This window comes from Dermochelys coriacea, chromosome 17, assembly GCF_009764565.3.
Source record: "Dermochelys coriacea isolate rDerCor1 chromosome 17, rDerCor1.pri.v4, whole genome shotgun sequence".
NCBI classification, from domain to species: Eukaryota; Metazoa; Chordata; order Testudines; family Dermochelyidae; genus Dermochelys; species Dermochelys coriacea.
In genome coordinates, this window is record NC_050084.1 from 17,979,450 (window position 1) to 17,998,582 (window position 19,133).

The 19,133-nt window shown below is 40.5% G+C and overlaps 1 protein-coding gene across 3 annotated transcripts; it reads right to left on the minus strand.

Moving 5' to 3' along the window:
* Nucleotides 1-14,726: 14,726 nt before the first annotated feature.
* Nucleotides 14,727-19,113, minus strand: MIS12 (MIS12 kinetochore complex component). 3 transcript variants are annotated; one of them, XM_038375767.2, is made up of 2 exons: nt 19,005-19,113; nt 14,727-15,980 (listed from the first exon to the last, which is right to left on the minus strand). In XM_038375767.2, exon 2 carries the CDS (start codon nt 15,940-15,942, stop codon nt 15,307-15,309), a length of 636 nt encoding a protein of 211 aa, XP_038231695.1. In that variant the 5' UTR covers nt 15,943-15,980; nt 19,005-19,113; the 3' UTR covers nt 14,727-15,306. The 3 variants fall into 3 exon arrangements, with proteins under 3 accessions (XP_038231695.1, XP_043355260.1, XP_038231692.1); XM_043499325.1 differs by having other exon boundaries at nt 18,132-19,090; XM_038375764.2 differs by having other exon boundaries at nt 18,857-19,059.
* Between the last annotated feature and the right edge of the window lie 20 nt (nt 19,114-19,133).

Consider the following 19,133-nt stretch of genomic DNA (forward strand, 5'->3'; position numbering starts at 1 on the left):
TGGTTACATGTCCTTCCTGTGTGGCTTCCTGCTGACTGAGAACTCTGTGGTGATAGTAATGTGACCCACCTGGCAAACTAGGATTTCTGCCCTTTTAATCACTGTCATGCTTAGATTACCTTACAGGTTTCATGTCTTGCTGTCTAGAACAGGACACTCTCATTTGCTATTCCCGAACTATCTCAAACACACTCTACTTTCTGCCCACCCCATCCCCCAGCATTGTTACAGGAGTTCTGCATAAAAAGTGGTATCTGTATATAGTCAGTATATAGAAAGTGTACTATTTACTGCAGTAGTCCCAAAACGGTGGGGCGTCTGCCCCCTAGGGGGGCACAGGGGAACATTTGGGGGAGGGACACAGTGGGACCCAGGCCAGCCCCCACAGGGGGTGGGGAGGGAGCATCACCCAGTCCTGTTCTGTCCCCTGTTCTGTTCCAGGCCCCGGCCCCCGCTGTGCTCCTGGTCCCAGCTCCCAACTGATGTTCTGGCCCCGCTCCCAGCCCCACCTCCTGACCATGGCTCCCGTGGGGTGTGCGGACCGCATAAGGGGTGGGGGGACCACTGATTTACTGGCATATAAAATAAGTTTGAGGACCACTGATTTACTGGCATATAAAATAAGAATATGTAGTATTGTTCACGTTTGTAGGTTCAATCAAGTTGTCCTTACACTGCAGATGATTTCCTGACTTCAGCTCTTAATACGATGTTAGTGTTAAGATATAAGCAACATATACATTCTGTTGATTTTTCCCCCTTAATGTTTAAAAGAAAGACCAAAAAAGTTGAAGCAGAAATTTAGTTTTACTGATTGTAGCCTGAGGCAAAGGGAGCCTGCAGATCTTGGGGGGAAGGATAGATTTGTGGGATAAAAATAAAATCACCTCTTCTAATACCCAGAATTATAAGCTAGGGGGAAAAGTGACAGAGGGTGACAGAGCCTGCAGATTTCAGCTCTGCACATAGAAGGAGGAAATGGCTAGAGAGGGAGGCCATATTCCAAAGTCATTGTTTTAATCACTAATTTTTCTCTACCAACTTTCTGGAGGAAGGAGGCATAGACAAACAAGTGAAAAGGCCAACTTTTCCTAGATCTGAATTTCAAAAGGTTATTGAATTCAGTATTGTATTTCTATATTGAGGTAAAGCTCCCTAGTTACAGACCCAGACTTAGGGTGGGGCATGATATAAGATGGGGATGCTCTTTTACCAGTCGCAGGTAAAGACCTAAAACATAGTTTGGAATGAGATGGGAATGCTACTTGCCCAGAACTAGCTACATCAGGCCACACCCGCTCCAGAACTGCAGATGGCTTCCTGGGTTCCGCTCTTAACAGTTTTATTCCATGCCAGTGGGGTGGCAGGGAGGGGAGGTTTCAGAGCTTGGGGCTGGTGGGATCTGAGACAGTTACACACTAAATCTTGGCTCTTGCCACAAGAGGTTCCAATTTAACATCTTTGAAGGGGGCCCAGATTGGCTTGGATTAGCCCTGTGATAGTTGTATTGTCACAAAGTTATGTGGAGATGTCATGCTGTGACAAATGCTACACCACAGGGTCCTTCAGTCTGCAGACTCATGGATCCTTCAGTCTATCACACATTGATACCAGACTTGCCAGGGCAACAGCCAGAATTTACAAGACCTATTATGAGGTGCAGAAGTGTGCTTCTGCCCTGCTTCCATTCTTCTTTCCCTCTTTTGTCAATAGATTCAAAGGGAGCGTGGACAATTTTCTTCATTTTGCTAAATCAAATGGATGTAGGCAGGTGCCAACAGCACACAACAGAGAGAGCCAGCGCAGATCAGGAGTAAGGGCTGTACACCAGCCCTGCTCCCAGGTACCAGAGTAGGGGCAGAGTGAGCTGCAGAACAGCTATTCTCTGCTTCCCAGGACTCATAAGGGCCCATGGAAACCAATGTTTAGAACAGCCTTCAAATGCTCTTACTTACATGGGTTTGGACAAGCCCTTGGATCAGGCTGCAAGTCCCTAGGGACTGGTAATTGGACTTCTCATTAGTGCATTTAGGTAAGGACTAGTAATTCTTGTTGGCTAATATGCTGTTTTCGATGTATTTTCTCTACACATCCAAAGACTAAAATTGGGAAAGAACAAGTTAAAAATTACTTAGACAAGTTAGATGTCTTCAAAGTCATGAAGGCTGATGAAATACATCTTATCATACTCAAGGAGCTGACTGAGGAGATACCTGAGCCATTATCGATTTATCTTTGAAAAGTCTGGAAGATGGGAGAGGATCCAAAGGACTGGAGGGCAAATATAGTGTCCATCTATAAGAAGGAGAATAAGGACAACCTGGGAAATTACAGACTAAGCAGCTTAACGTCAGTACCTGGAAAGATAAGATAATGGACCAAATAATGAAGCAATCAATTTGAAAACACCTAGAAGATAATAAGTAACAGCATGGATTTGGTATGAAAAAATCTTATCAAACCACCCTAATAGCTTTCTTTGACAGGGTAACAAGCTTTGTGGATGAGGGGGACGTGGCAGGTGTATATATTTGACTTTAGTAAGGCTTTTGATACTGTCTTGCATGATCTTCTCATAAACAAACTAGAGAAATACAACCTAGATGGAGCTACTATAAGGTGGTTAGAAAACCATTCCCAGGGAGTAGTTATCAGAGGTTCACAGTCAAGTTGGAAGGACATATCAAGTGGGGTCCCAGAGGGATCACTTCTGGGTCTGGTTCTGTTTCATATCTTTATCCATTTTTTGGATAATGGCATAGAAAGTACACTTATAAAGTTTGCAGACAATACCAAGTTGGGAAGGATTGCAAGTGCTTTGGAGGATAGGATTAAAATTCAAAATGATCTGGACAAACTGGAGAAATGGTCTGAAGGGGGGAGGGATAGCTCAGTGATTTGAGCATTGGCCTGCTAAACCCAGGGTTGTGAGTTCAATCCTTGAGGGGGTCATTTAGGGATCTGGGCCAAAAATTGGGGGTTGGTCCTGCTTTGAGCAGGAGGTTGGACAGATGTTCTCCTGAGGTCCCTTCCAACCCTGATATTCTATGCTTCTAAGTAAATAGGATAAAATTCAATAAGGAAAAATGCAAAGTACTCCACTTGTGAAGGAACAATCTGTTGCACGCCTATAAAATGGGAAATGACTGCCTAGGAAGGAGGACTGTGGAAAAGGATCTGGGGGCCATGGTGGATTGCAAGCTAAATATGAGGCAACAGTGAAACACTGTTGCACAAACAACAAAAAATAATTCTGGGATGTATTAGCAGGAGTCTTGTAAGCAAGACACAAGAAGTAATTCTTTCATTCTATTCCACACTGATTAGGCTTCAACTGGAGTACTGTGTTCTGGGTGCCACATATCAAAAAAGATGTGGACAAATTGGAGAAATTCCAGAGAAGAACAACAAAAACAATTCAAGGACTAGAAAACATGACCTATGAGGGAAGATTGAAAATATTGGGTTTGTTAAGTCTGGAGAAGAGAAGACTGAGGGGGGACATAACTTAAATAAATAAAAGGTTGTTGCAAGGAGGAGGGAGAAAAAAATTTCTCATTAATCTCTCAGGATAGGCCAAGAAGCAATGGGATTAAATTTCAGGAAGGGCAGTTTAGGTTGGACATTAGGAAAAACTTCCTAATTGTCAGGGTAATTAAGCACTGGAATAAATTGTCTAGGGAGGTTGTAAAATATCCATCATTGGAGATTTTTAAGAGCAGGTTAGACAAACACCTGTAATCCTGCCTTGAGTGCAGGGGACTGGACTAGAAGACCTCTCATGGTCTCTTCCAGTCCTATGATTCCATGAAAGTGTTTCCTTCAGTTATAATATGGTATATAGTGTGATATTCTGTACCTTGGGGGAACATCCTGTAACCCCCATATCCCTCATTTATATATAATTGTGATATGGCATATAAAGCAGGTCGTATTAGGTATCATTGGAAAGGTTATGATCTGCTGAAAGTCACTGTTCTATCTAAATATGTATATCATTAATGCATATGAAGTTATGAGAATTGTGTTGTATGGTTGATACTAAAATATGCTGTGGGTTTGGGAAGTGCCCAGATACTAGCTCTCCAGAGACAATGCAGAGGAAAGTAACCAATGCCCAAGCGGGTGTCAAACAACCATTAACAGCCATTGTCCAGCAAGGGAGCTACAATTCAGTACTGCATAAGGCCACACCAGGGGAATTGTTCAACCTTGCCTGGGGACTCAGCAATGCCCACCAGACATGCCTGGACTTATGTTCTCTAAGCACATGGGACTGAGGGTATAAAACAGAACACAGGGGCCCCATGCTTGGCCTTTCTCCTGCCCCCACCTATGCTGCAAGCAACAAAGACTTTCAGAAAACTGAAGACTCCAACAGAGGAGACTGGCCCAGGTTTAAGGGACAAACCTGTATATTAAAGACTGCAATATCCAGTGGGGTGAGAAAAACTCTTAAGCTAGATGTTGCCAATTCTAATAGGGTTGATAGTTTAGACTGCATGCTTATATTTTATTCCATTTTGGTAACAAACTCTGACTTTTTGCTTATCACTTATAATCATTTAAATATATCTTTTATAGTCAATACATTTATTTAACTGTTTATCTTTACCAGTCAGTTTGCCTGAAGTGTCTGGTGAACCTGCTCAGGTTTGCAAAGGCTGGTGTATATCCACTTTCTATTGATGAAGTGGGGAACCAATTAATAAATTTGCACAGCTCATCTTCATGCAAAGATGCAATGAACAAGACATTTAAAAGAATGTAAATATTCAGCTCTCTTGCTTAACACATCTATTTTCTTTTTCTTTTAGTTTTGACACAGGAAAGACCTGGCACATAACCATAGCATTTCGGAAAACTAGTTAGTTATACTTACAGGTTTTGTTGCTAATAGAGACAAACTGGACACACATGTCTTGGTGTTAGCTGGAAGCCTTAGTTAGTACGATTTTAGTATACAGACTTTTGGAAAGGGGCTGAGCTTTATATATATTGCTCCATTACTTCTGATTTTGTGATAGGAAAGCTAACATAGGACAAGTTAGCTGATGGTTGACAGCATCTCTGGCATTTACTATAGTTTGCTAAACCTTCTTTATACAGGTGCCCAGTAAAGTCCGTTTAATATTTTGTTCTGGAGTAGTCAAAGACCATTAATTGGATTGTACCATTAGAGATATGGATGTACATTTTCAGAAAGGAAGGCTTTCATATGGAAGAAACTTTCTGGCATAGTTCTTAAGGAACAGCTGTTTAATTATATAGAGTTTTGGCCTTTTAAAGAGGGAAAGATTCTATTTCTGCGGTAGACTTTGGGGCAGTGGCACAAACCACTCTCATACATTCCAGTTAAGATGCAGATCAGTTAGGGAAAATCACATACTTCTGGGCTCGTTTTGTCAGTGAATAGGTCACAGCATTTAACAGACCTACTACAGACCTGGAATAGCTGTGTAAGTTGCATTCGTAAGGATGTTTTTAATACACAGAGTGTCTTTTGGGCAGGTCACAGTTGCAAACTTTAATTCAGCTGAGGGGTTCTGATAATGCAATCAGACATTAATGCAAAGCTTCAGTGGAGTGGTTATGTTCTCAGAACTCTGAGAATGAATTGCATTTTAGAAGCCTATGTGTTGAATATAATATACCAGACCTCATCTAGGTAGCAGAGAATGGGTTCTTATGGGTAGTTTCAATAATTGAAGAACAGGTATCAAAGTAAATCAGTCTTAATAGTCTCTAGTTGTCATAATAAGTTTTTCCCCATGGGATTCTTTCCACAACTAGGCAAGTGAGAGATGACTTCTTTCCAGAGGAACACTGCTCTGCCTTTTACTTGTAAGATGCATGCAAACATTATTTCAAATCTTTCTAACTCTGTCTAAAGATTGGAGTAAGCAAGTTTTGGAATCCATGTAAATGCGCTTTTCCCCACCCCTGTAAAGCTTTTTCAACCTTTTTGGTGACCTGTGACCAATACAATCGTTCTCTTAAGGCAGAAACATATTAGGGTCAGTTTGTATAAGCTGTTAGGTTCTTGTCCAGTAGAGCTCTAACAACAGAATGTTATAGCTATGCCAATTTACACCAGCTGGGAATCTGGGCCAATATGTTTATATGTTCAAATACAAACATCTTGGTCACAAGAGGATGAAATAATATAAAAAGGCATTCCCATGGCCTCCAAAATTTGTCAATGCCAAGGGTCTGCATCTAGATGGCAGATTAATTTCTTTGTGTTTATCAGCCACATAGGCTTCAGAGAAGTTAAATTTGAGATTAGCTAGTCAAAACCCCACATAGAAGCCCCACAAGTCTTGACTTAAGTTACAACTAGCAAGAAACACCCACTGATTTAAGACGGACGTCATTGTTGTGATTAGAAGCAGTGCTATTTACCACCTGGAAATGATCCACAGGCCCCAGTTTGAAAACCACATCTCAAATGGTAGAATTCAACCATAGCTTAGAAACAGATTTTAGTTGAACCTAAAATAGCAGCTATCTTAGATGACAGCTGTGATACTAGCAGGATGTCCTGATTTGATAGCTATAGAAGAAAAAATTAAATATAGATTTTACTTTTTTATTTTTGTATTCCCTATACTAAAATCCCAGATGGTTTGGTGACACTAGGGATTTGCAGGACACAACCCAGTTTGATCCTTGGCAAGAGAACACTTTTAGAAGTTGAAAGTTTCCTTTTAGTCTTTTGTAAACAAATTAATCTATCCTGCTGTTAACTCCTTCAATTATAAGAGTTTTAAAAAACCAATTTACTTGTAGCTATTTACACTCTGCTGCCTTTTAAAATTTCTCTGCTCAAACAATGCAACTTGTAGTGTTTCCCTTTGATTTTATGAATTTTTTTTGGCAGCGATACAGTGTTTGGGTTTCAAACACTGCTAGGCAATGTTTTGTTTTTTAAAAAAACAATCTTTTAAATTAAAAATAAGTGTGTGGAAACATAGCTATTTATCTTTAAAATTTTATAAAAGCTTGTATTTATAAAATAATTGAGCCACCTATGATTTGGCACATCCTTTTAGGGCAAAAGGAGTATTTTATACACTTTTAGAATAATTTGCACACCACCAACCTTAATAAAGGAACTGGCATGCACACATAGAAGTCAAGTGGACATTTCATTACCTGCTTCTTAGTTAGGAGAAAAGAAAAGGTGTACTTGTGGCACCTTAGAGACTAACAAATTTATTTGAGCATAAGCTTTCGTGAGCTACAGCTTATGCTCAAATAAATTTGTTAGTCTCTAAGGTGCCTCAAGTACTCCTTTTCTTTTTGCGAATACAGACTAACACGGCTGCTACTCTGAAACCTTAGTTAGGAGAGGCAGTTACAAAAGAGGTCATACTCAATAGGCTCCTGGTAATAGCTTGCTACTAGGTCTGGGACAGCTGAAGAGTGTCCACCTCCCAGGATTTGCTGAATAGGTGATAATGGTGTGGGAGCTGATTGTTGGAAGGTATAGCTCAGCATTCCATTGCAAATGGATGACTGCCATGCTGCAACCACCTGTCTTGTGGTGCAACTGAATGCAAGGAGAAGTCACAGAATCATTCTTTACACACAAATAGTCTCAAGAAGCCCGTTTGCCATCAGTACTTAATGATCAAAGTTTTTTTACTTTAAGAACCAATAGGCTTTTTCAGACAGGAAAGCCCCTACCTGTATGTCTGTAAGGGACAATAGGGTACCATCCCAGTTCCTCCTTTCCTGCAGTCATTCTTCAGTACTGAGAGAAAGATGATTTCCCCAGGCGCTACCCTTTCCCAATATGCCCTCCTAAAAGGAAATTAAGAGATGACATTCCTAACCCTTCCCATGAGACAGGTCTGTTCGTTCCTTTGCCTGAAGCTATCTCTGAGGGAGAGAGAACTTTTAGGGCCTATGTCCTTGTTTTTCTTGACAGAAAAGTCAGGTAATGTTGAGGGGGGATGGAGGAAACTGTGGATGTCTTCTTTCTCTCTGCTGCCCCAGTCCTTTCATCTCGGAGCTCCTGCCTTTTCTATATAGCTCAGTGATTTGAGCATTGGCCTGCTAAACACAGGGTTGTGAGTTCAGTCCTTAAGGGGGCCATTTAGGGATCTGGGGCAAAAACTGGGGATTGGTCCTGCTTTGAGCAGGGGGTTGGACTAGATGACCTCCTGAGGTCCCTTCCAACCCTGATAATCTAATCTATGATTATATTTGAGAAGAATAAGTCCTGCTTCTTAGAGTATGGGTGTCTCCCCCCCCCAATAAAAATTTGCTCTGTCAGAGTCCTTTGCCTACTTTAATAAGGTAAACCAGAGATTCCCAAATAGACGTCTACACAGCATTTCTGTCGGGAAGTGGAGAGTTGGGTGGCCATGTCAATACCTGTGGCTCATTTCCAACTGCTTAATAGCATTAAAAGCAACTAATAATACATCAACTATGTTATTAATGCTAATTTTCCATGTAAGCAATTACTGTAGCTGCCACCAACATGTTATATGATTGCAGATGGGACAATAGGTGCCCATGAGATGAACTCTGTGTGATGTCCATGCTGTGAAAAAGTTTAAAAGCTCCTGAGAGAAGCCTCCCACCATCTATGAATTGGGTGTTTATTGTCCTTGTTTTACAAATAGGGAAATTGAGGGAGCAGAGGGTTAAGTAACATTCCCAAAGTGCTACCATGAATCAGTCAGTGCCAGAACTGGAACTAGAACCCAGGTGTCTGTGCTGCTAGACCCATGCTGCAAGAACTACACCACACACTATAGTGTGCACCTGACTTTTTCAGTTAGACTAATATGTATTCTGAGCACAAGTCCTGCTGTTCAAAAATAGCACTTTGAATGATAATGTTGTCAACCTTTTCCGAGCATTTTATGTAGTGAGACCACTCTGCCAGAGGCCAGCAAATGGAACGCTGCAGCATGCCCATGCATGAGAAGAATGCTACACCATATTGCATCATAATAGCTCCAGAGGAAGAGCTCTGATGGCTCCAGTTACATTATTCTCTCTCGCTCTCTCTTTCATAGATTGTTGAAATTAAATAAAGGAAGAAAAACTATATTGTTAAGGATATAAATTGACAGAAATACAAAACTGTGAAAAGCTAAATATTCCATCTTTTTAGCACAAGTTGTTCTTTTAGCCTCACCATGTGTTTGTAGAAGGTCAAATAAATGAGCCTTCATGCTTATTGTTCATGTACATAATGATGTAGACTGTACAAAAACCAGATCACTACCCCAAGGGCTTACAGTCTAAAAGCCCATCTATTATTTATATTGTATATAGAATCAGAAATGTGTATGGTATTTTATAGACACATTAAAGACCCAAAGAATTTAAAAGCTGATCCTTCAAAGGGATCCACAGGGATGGAGCCTTATGCCCAACACAGATTTCCCCCTTCATTACAAGAGAACTCTATGCAGGCATAAGAGTCTGCCCATATATATCCCTTTACCGGATTTGGACTTAGCTTACACTTTGTAGGAAGAGTGGTGAATATATGTTGTTGGTGGATAGAGAATGAAGGGCAAGAGCAGCAGCAATAAGATCATGCAGGAGTTTTATTTGGTGATGCAGTTGCCATGCGACAATGGTAAAGAATGATTTTCTTCTAATGCTTGAACAAAGAACTTTATTAACATATGGGCAACATTTACCCCCTACAGCTACTATCTCACTGTGTACTTTACTGCAGAGTTTCCATGTGGTACTTTTCCTCAGCTGTTCCTCCTGCCTGGGTCCCTGCTGCACAGAAACCATGTACACATCCTTAGAGCACATGCTGTAGATATATTTGTTTTTATTACACAGAAATACTGTGTCTATATGAAATGGGAAGACTAAGGTTTGTAGATATAATGAAGAAAGGGTTTTTTCAGAAGTGGTACATGGTAGGTCATGCCAAAAAGTAGTTAATGTGTAATTACATGCAAGTGTGAGGTTTTGGTACAGGCACATTTTAGCTGTGGTGATGCTACTTTGAAAACTTGGCCCACAATAGGTTTTGCAAGAAACTTACTCCACACAAGTGATGGAGAATCACTTAGCACTTCAAAAGATAATGAAAAGCTACGTCATGGTTTGGGCAGAAATGAGTCAAAAGTGGAACCATTTTTCATAAAGAAAGAAAATGCACTATAAGGCTTATACACAGTGCACTTGTTGATCAGTCTACTGCATTCCTGGACATTTTCTCATTACATACAGTAAAACCTCAGAGTTATGAACACCTCAGAAATGGAAGTTGTTCATAACTGTGAACAAAATGTTATGGTTCTTTCAAAAGTTTACATCTGGACATTGACTTACGACACCTTTGAAACTTTCTATGCAGAAGATAAATGCTTTTAACCATCTTAATTTAAATGAAACAAGCACAGAAAAAGTTTCCTTAACTTGTCAAATCTTTTTTTTTTTTAAATTCCCTTTTTTTTTAAATAGTTTGTGTTTAACATAGTACTGTACTGTACTGGCTTTTTTGTGTGTGTGTCGCTACTGCTGCTGGGTCGCGTATTTTCAGTTCCAAATGAGGTGTGTGGTTGACTGGTCAGTTCGTAACTCTGGTATTTGTAACTCTGAGGTTCTACTGTAGATTTCTGCTTAAAAAGCCCATACAGCCAAAGGAAAATATTCACCTACTGATTACAAAAGAACTGATTTGTCTTGGGAGATAGTCAACAATTCTTGGTGTATATAAAAACAAATTAAATACTCAGTCTGTGCATGTCAAAATACCATCAAAGTCTCTTGATGCCCCCTACTGGCCAAAATGCTGTGTAAATGAAAGAACAGGTGTAGTGGTTTGTTGTGCTTCTTGTTCTGCAGGCCAGGCAACAGGGAACTATCCCAGTTTGTCCCCCTCTTCAATGACTAGACACCATTATAATTGCACATTACTGGTCTAATGTGACAACAGCAGCATATTAAACCCATGTTCCATTGATTCACACCACATATTAGATAAACTGTAGTTTAGAACATAGCAAATTAGCAGGGAAAAGTCCAAAAAGGACATGATGATTTTGAAAGAATGTATAGTACTCTGCTTGAAATGACAGCCAAAAATCCTAGCACCCTATCTTAGTGCAGAACAATGCAAAACCAAGGTAATTAGCATGCCCTGATCCCCATTAGTTACCTCTGACTGTTAACTCACCCCAAGACATAACAGTTGCATAAGACAGCTTGACCACAAATGGACATTACTTACCCTATACCAAAACTTCTCCTGAACACACATTTGGCTCCAAAGAATAGTCTTATATAAATAGCTTTTTAAAAAGTGTATGTGTTTTAATAATTTACTGATGCACACAAAAACATTAATTGTTCCTATATTTTTTTTTCCACTGAGCATATTACTAAAATATGAAGGCTCCCCACAAAGGGATTAATCACTTCTTAGAAAGGGATTAGCCTTGGCAAGTGCTGCCAGAAAATATTCAATCCCTCACAGATAAATGATTCCATCCTTAAAATTGATTTAATGAAGAAAAATGTAGACAAGAAATTGGGTTATATAATTTAATAGCAGTTGAATCTAAGGAGCTGACAGCTCCAGGGGGCTTATGGCAGAAGTTACTTTTTGTTTTGTAGGTAAGACCACTTCCATATGCCATTCAGTTGTGCTAACAATTTGTGTCAACAGCCAGCAGTCATCTAATTATAATTAGACAGCGAGAAGCCTAAACAAAGGAAAAATTTCTCAGTGTATTGAACCTCTTGGTGGTTGTGAGAACCCGACCAGTTCAAAATGGCTGTTTATCCTTGTCCAAGCTAGTGAATTATTAATGTAAAAAAGAAATACAATTTGTCTATCGTGTAATATCAAGGAACCTACATCAACCTAATTTTTTTAATAATGGCAATAAAGCTGTAGGCTTTGATGCATTTGGTGAGCACATGATGGTCCTCAGTACTTTGCATATTGATTCCTACCTGTACAACACTCCTTCTTCTGCGTACTGTGCCTACTGTAATCTGAGAATCCACATTGCCTATTACAACTGATACTAAGTAGTGAAGTGTTTCAAATGTATCTTTATTGCTGAGAAAGGTAAAATATATACAGTCTGCATGAGGGTGCATGTAGAAATGCGTCTCCTGCAAACTTCCCAAAGCTTGAACATTCTGGCTGGGTTTTTTAACATTGTTTCACTTAAAATAAGAGAATATTCTATAGCCTTATAAAATAGATGGACAACAAACTTCTTGGGTCTATCTGAGGACACAACCATATATTAGTAAGGAGTTTGGATGACTCAATAAACCAACCATCTTTAGCAGGGTTAAACCCAATGATTTAAAAAAAAAATCTCTTTGAATCTGTGTTTGTGCTCAAAATTCAAAGTACCCGTTGTTCGTGATCTTAAAATCATAGCAAAGTGCAGCCAAAATTAGAGTGTTTTGCTTTTGTTATCCAGCTTGGAGAATATGTATGTGGTGAATAGATTTAAAATCCACCATTACAGAGTCTACACAGGAACCCATTTTATCCCAAGCCAGTCCCTATCCTCAGCACTATTCATCATCATTATAATATTACTCAAAACATCATCCTTTTTTGTTTTTTTAAAAGTAATCCCTCCCTAGTCCATGGGATATTTAAGGAAGGATCCACTCCTTGGGGAAATGCTGACATCACTAGCAATGAATGATAAACACTATCAGTATCATTGGGGGAGGGGGTGTGTCTTCACCTACCATTCCCTGTCCCCACATGGACTTTTTTTTCTTACTATAAAAAAATCAACATAATTTCTGTGCTATAGCTCCTTTTTTATTGACCTATTTAAATAAGCACACAGTAGATTTGTAAGGCTCAGACAGGAGCTTTTAATTGTACTCTGAAGAAAAGATGGTATCTGTATTCTTCATCTCCTGCCTTGCCAAATGTCTGTATTTCTGTACTCTTACTATTGACATCCAAATGTTTACTTAATTTTACATTTAAATTACCAATTTAATTTTTTTGTCCTGCTGTAGATTTCCAATTAATATTCCCTGTTGTTCAGAATGAAAATTAAACTCCCTTGTGGCTGTCTGACAAAACAATATCCCCAGATTTGTTGTAGTCATATTGCAGAAAAAAACTGCATTAGCAATGAAGATTTTTGAATGAGATTTTTCTAGCTCAGTAACAGAAAAATGCATCACACTATCTTATGAGTTATTGGAATGTTTATTTACTTTTCACTTAAATCACACTCTTAATAGAAGACTATGGTAAAAGGATGCAAGTTCTACAAAGTGACAGACAAATGACTTTTCATAAAAGTGTTTAGTTCAAAGAATGGGCAACAGTCTTTGCAATTTGGGGGACGAAAAAGTTAAACACAACTATTTATTTATAAAAGACAGGCTAAACTGCATCTTAAAAATTAATCTGCTTATTCAGCATCTGTTCCTAATCCTCTAACTATAGTTTTAGCTGGAGCCATACAGTAGCACAGAAGCTTACTAAATATAAGAATGAGTGGTGGGGAAATGAACACTTAGATTTTACTGATCAAAAAATGTAGAAAAATAAACATTGTTTTAAGTGATACATACAAAATGAGTCTCTAAATAATATTTCAGAATGATTTCCATTAGAAAATCTTTAGGCGTTATTTAATGCATGTTAGTTCACGCAAAGACTAGTATTAAACATTAAAAATTAACATCTCTGGCCAAACTTTCAGATGTGGACACTGACTTCGGGTGCCCAAGGTGAGTCACAAAATGTCACACTGGGCACCTAAAATCAGTGGACACTTGAAATTTGTTGACCTGTTCTTTGAGCATATTGAGCTGATCCAGAAATCTTCAGGTATTTGACAAATTTCATAGAATGTATACGCAAAAAGAAAAGGAGTACCCGTGGCACCTTAGAGACTAACAAATTTATTAGAGCATAAGCTTTCGTGAGCTACAGCTCACTTCAAGCTTATGCTCTAATAAATTTGTTAGTCTCTAAGGTGCCACGGGTACTCCTTTTCTTTTTGCGAATACAGACTAACACGGCTGCTACTCTGAAACCTGTCATTATAGAATGTATAGTTTCAGAATGCATTGAAAAAATAATTTTGTCGCTTTATGTATCATTTTTATTTAAGTGGCTCTCAAGTTATACAGAAGTTTAACATCTTTCAAGCAAGTATCTTTTAAAAAGTAAGGAAGTTTTGCCCCTGTAAAAGTTATGCTTCTTTTTACTATACTAATATGCACGTAAGGGCTGATCCAAAAGCCACTGAAGTCAATGGAAAGATTCACATTTACTTTGATGGATTGTGGAACAAGTCCATATAAAGTAAGCTTAATTCAAGGACCTCAAAGGACTTCACAAATATTAATCAGTCCTCACAACACCCATGTAAGGTTGGTGAATATACCCATTGTATACATGGGTAAACTAAGTTTTTTGCTTTTAGCAAGAGTCGCACAATGTATAATGCTTTGCTGACACTACAATATATACTATGGTGCAAGAAAACTTTCATAGCAGTCCAGAGTCTGAGTTATTCCGCTGTAGCTCATATCCGTCTCTTATCACACACAGCACTGTATAGTGTGCACCTCTTGCTCAAAGCAAAACTAACTCTATCCATTTGCAAAATTGGTATGACTACTGATTTAATATTTGTGAAATGCTCCCACTAGAAACAGGAAAGATCCAGGCCCTCTGTCCTGTCTTTGTTAACGCCTTCAGAATATCACTTTAAAAAAAAAAATACTGGAAGTAATAACTTACCCCTCCATTTTAGAAACCACTCACCGTTGTCTAGATTAATTCCAACTCCAAAATTTATTAAATGCATTTCTCCTCAGGGCCTAAGTTTTACTATGATGTCACATTCTTACATTTCTAAATGGAACATTTCAATACTGACAAGTCTTGACTTCCAAAAAATAGTTTAATGTTAGAAGCATCTTAACCTTAAAGACAAAGCTTCCTATCTACTAAGATAGCTTAAATGAACTATGCAGAGAATTGAAGTCTTCATTACAATGCACTTATTTTGCATCTGCACTTCTACCATTCAGACAACTCATTTAGACACTCTTGGGGGGTATGTTTATCTATTTAAAAAAATGTCTAAGCAGTATTTATAAAATTCAGGAGGGGAAAATGATGGTTTGCCAGAATATTGCACTCACCAGCTTTCAGTCAAAAACTGGTATGGCAAGGAAGAGGGGGCAAACCCCCCACAACATTATATACAAATGCTTCTGGAGAGATCCTCAAAAAATGTATTGTAACACAAGTATTGTCTTATTGGTTTCTCTGCTGCCCTTTCAGTACTTCCTTTACACTACATGGAGATTACTTTTTTGCAATCTTTTGTTTTTCTTTTCAACTTCCTTTAGTATATCTTGCAGTTTCTTAGAAGTTTGCGTCAAGAATGCAAAGCTTTCCTTTAAATTGCTAGTCCCATGCTCTCTGCATATGTTCTCAAGCCCATCAAACCACTGGAGGGTCTTCTCAAGCTCTGCCTGAACCATTTTCTGTTCTTCTAATTCTGCTAACAGGGCCTGTCCAGCAGACACTTCGACCTTGTATTGTTTCTCTAGTTGATCAATTTCACCTTGAAGAGTTTGAAATTGTTCCTTACTGTAGGGGTACTGCTCATGGACCTTGTCTTCAGGAAGTAAAACATTTTTAGGGATGTTTAACACCAACTGCAAAAGCATTTGTTCCATTTTGCTGAAGAGGTGATCAAAGCGCTCCTTCATGAAGAGAAGAAATTTCTCTGTGCTCTTACGGATTTGGAATGGACTGATCTTAGAGTCAGGAAAGCCTTCTAGTTTCTTTAGAATGACTCTTTCCACAACCAGCATCATTTCAAATAGGTAGTCTTGAAATGCAATGTAGACCCTAAGCATACATGTTTGAGGGGTAAAACCAAAGAACTGGGTTTCATATGCCATAGGATTCACTGACATCTTGGCTAAAAGAAATCAACAATCGACAGTGTGGAAATCTGTAAAGGAAAAAAGGAACGTAAGTACAAATCTGTATTTTGGAAAGGGCGAGTTGTATTAGCAGTATATTTCAGTATTAACCTCACTTATGAAGAACAAAGTTTGAATTTAGGGGAATTTAAAGAATTTGGTTCTTAATCTAGTCCTTTCTCTGCCCAGCATAACATAATTTGCCAGTCTTGGGCTCAGAGGAAACTACATCCTATTCTATTACCAGCACTAAGCATGCCTAGAACCTTACATTAAAATCAAAATTCTATCATCGAGTGTGAGGAGGGATTCTGTAGAATGTAAATGGAAGCCCCTTTTGTAGTGTTTGAATGCACAAGTGATGTGTTGTGTCAACGGCTGTAGACCTCTCTGAACATATTACATTGTGCTATAGATAAATACGTCACAGTATCCCCGATACTGTCACGGCTAACCTGGTGGCTGAACTTTGTGACTTTGTCCTCAGCCATAACTATTTCACATTTGGTGACAATGTATACCTTCAAATCAGCGGCACTGCGATGGGTACCCGCATGGCCCCACAGTATGCCAACATATTTATGGCTGACTTAGAACAACACTTCCTCAGCTCTCGTCCCCTAATGCCCCTACTCTACCTGCGCTTCATTGATGACATCTTCATCATCTGGACCCATGGAAAAGAAGCTCTTGAGGAATTCCACCATGATTTCAACAATTTCCATCCCACCATCAACCTCAGCCTGGACCAGTCCACACAAGAGATCCACTTCCTGGACACTACAGTGCTAATAAGTGATGGTCACATAAACACCACCCTATATCGGAAACCTACCGACCGCTATTCCTACCTACATGCCTCTAGCTTTCATCCAGATCATACCACTAGATCCATTGTCTACAGCCAAGCTCTACGATATAACCGCATTTGCTCCAACCCCTCAGACAGAGACAAACACCTACAAGATCTCTATCATGCATTCCTACAACTACAATACCCACCTGCTGAAGTGAAGAAACAGATTGACAGAGCCAGAAGAGTACCCAGAAGTCACCTACTACAGGACAGGCCCAACAAAGAAAATAACAGAACGCCACTAGCCATCACCTTCAGCCCCCAACTAAAACCTCTCCAACGCATCATCAAGGATCTACAACCTATCCTGAAGGACGACCCATCACTCTCACAGATCTTGGGAGACAGGCCAGTCCTTGCTTACAGACAGCCCCTCAATCTGAAGCAAATACTCTCCAGCAACCACACACCACACAACAGAACCACTAACCCAGGAACCTATCCTTGCAACAAAGCCCGTTGCCAACTCTGTCCACATATCTATTCAGGGGATACCATCATAGGGCCTAATCACATCAGCCACACTATCAGAGGCTCGTTCACCTGCGCATCTACTAATGTGATATATGCCATCATGTGCCAGCAATGCCCCTCTGCCATGTACATTGGCCAAACTGGACAGTCTCTACGTAAAAGAATGAATGGACACAAATCAGACATCAAGAATTATAACATTTAAAAACCAGTTGGAGAACACTTCAATCTCTCTGGTCACTCGATTACAGACCTAAGAGTGGCTATCCTTCAACAAAAAAGCTTCAAAAACAGACTCCAAGGAGAGACTGCTGAATTAGAATTAATTTGCAAACTGGATACAATTAACTTAGGCTTGAATAGAGACTGGGAATGGATGAGTCATTACACAAAGTAAAACTATTTCCCCATGGTATTTCTCCCCCCCACCCCACCCCACCCCACCCCCCACTGTTCCTGATATTCTTGTTAACTGCTGGAAATAGCCTACGTTGCTTGTCACCATGAAAGGTTTTCCTCCTTTCCCCCCACTGCTGCTGGTGATGACTTATCTTAAGTGATCACTCTCCTTACAGTGTGTATGATAAACCCATTGTTTCATGTTCTGTGTGTGTGTGTGTGTGTGTATATATATAAATCTCTCCTCTGCTTTTTCCACCAAATGCATCCGATGAAATGAGCTGTAGCTCAGGAAAGCTTATGCTCTAATAAATTTGTTAGTCTCTAAGGTGCCACAAGTACTCCTTTTCTTTTTGCGAATACATACTAACACAGCTGCTACTCTGAAATACGTCAATATCGGAACTGTTTGGATAAGCCCTGCAGACATAATTGTCAATACAACTGTCACAGTGTGTATAAAAGCTGTTTCTCTGTCACACTGGAGGTGAAGGCTTTGTGCTGTAAGTGTTCCAACAGAAGTCTCCTCAGGCTTTTGTGTTGACGTGGTAGGACCAAGACCCCAGTTAGTCCATTATAACAGGATGAGCTCCCCCTTTAAGCAGTGTACCAGCCTCTATCCCACTAACAGTCACAGACCCCTACTGTCCACAAGCCTTTTCAAATCAGACCAAGAGCCAGACCGACAACTTGGGAAGGTTTTTAAGTGACTGACATCGGTCATACTTAAGGGGGAGGGGAGATCCCCCCTAGATAATTAGCCACAGCATTAGGCTCTCAGAAAATTCAACACTGGGCAAGAGAAGACAGCAGCAGGCAGCTCTCATAGAGATCTTTTCCTCAGCAGATCTCAGCGCTTTACAAAGCAGGTCAGGATCTTTAGCCCCCTTGTCCACATGGGGAAACTGAGGCACGGGGAAGGGGAATGACGTGCCCTAGATCCCAGTAGAAACAGCACCAAGCCCCCCCCCCCCCGGTGCTCTATCCCCACGGCCCTACCACTCCCCAGGCCCAAGGGGTGGGGGCCGCTTGGGCCCTCAGGCCGCGGTAGGAACCGTCGCCTGGGCCCTGGCTCCCGAGGCCTTTGGGACTGAGGCGCCACCTGCCCCGGCTCCCAAGTGAGAGGGGGCCACAGGCGCAGGGAAGCCTCCCCGTCCGCCCCCCTTGGCCTCTCACCGGGCGCACGGCGGCTCTCGAGCTACCCTAGGACCCGCGCGGCCCCCGCGATGCCAGCAGCCGCTTCCCGCCTCATTCGAACCCCCGCCCCCGGGGCGGAGCGCCACCACTCAGCGCCTCCAGCCGCGCCCGCGCGCTCGGCTCCCACCTCCCAAACCAATCGGAGCGCTGGGGGAGAAAATACCCCGCCCAATCACAAAGCACGTCTGACAAGGGACGCGGGAGCGTCCGTGAAGAAGCGCTTTTTCCGCTTCAAACCGCTGAGATAAAACAAAGC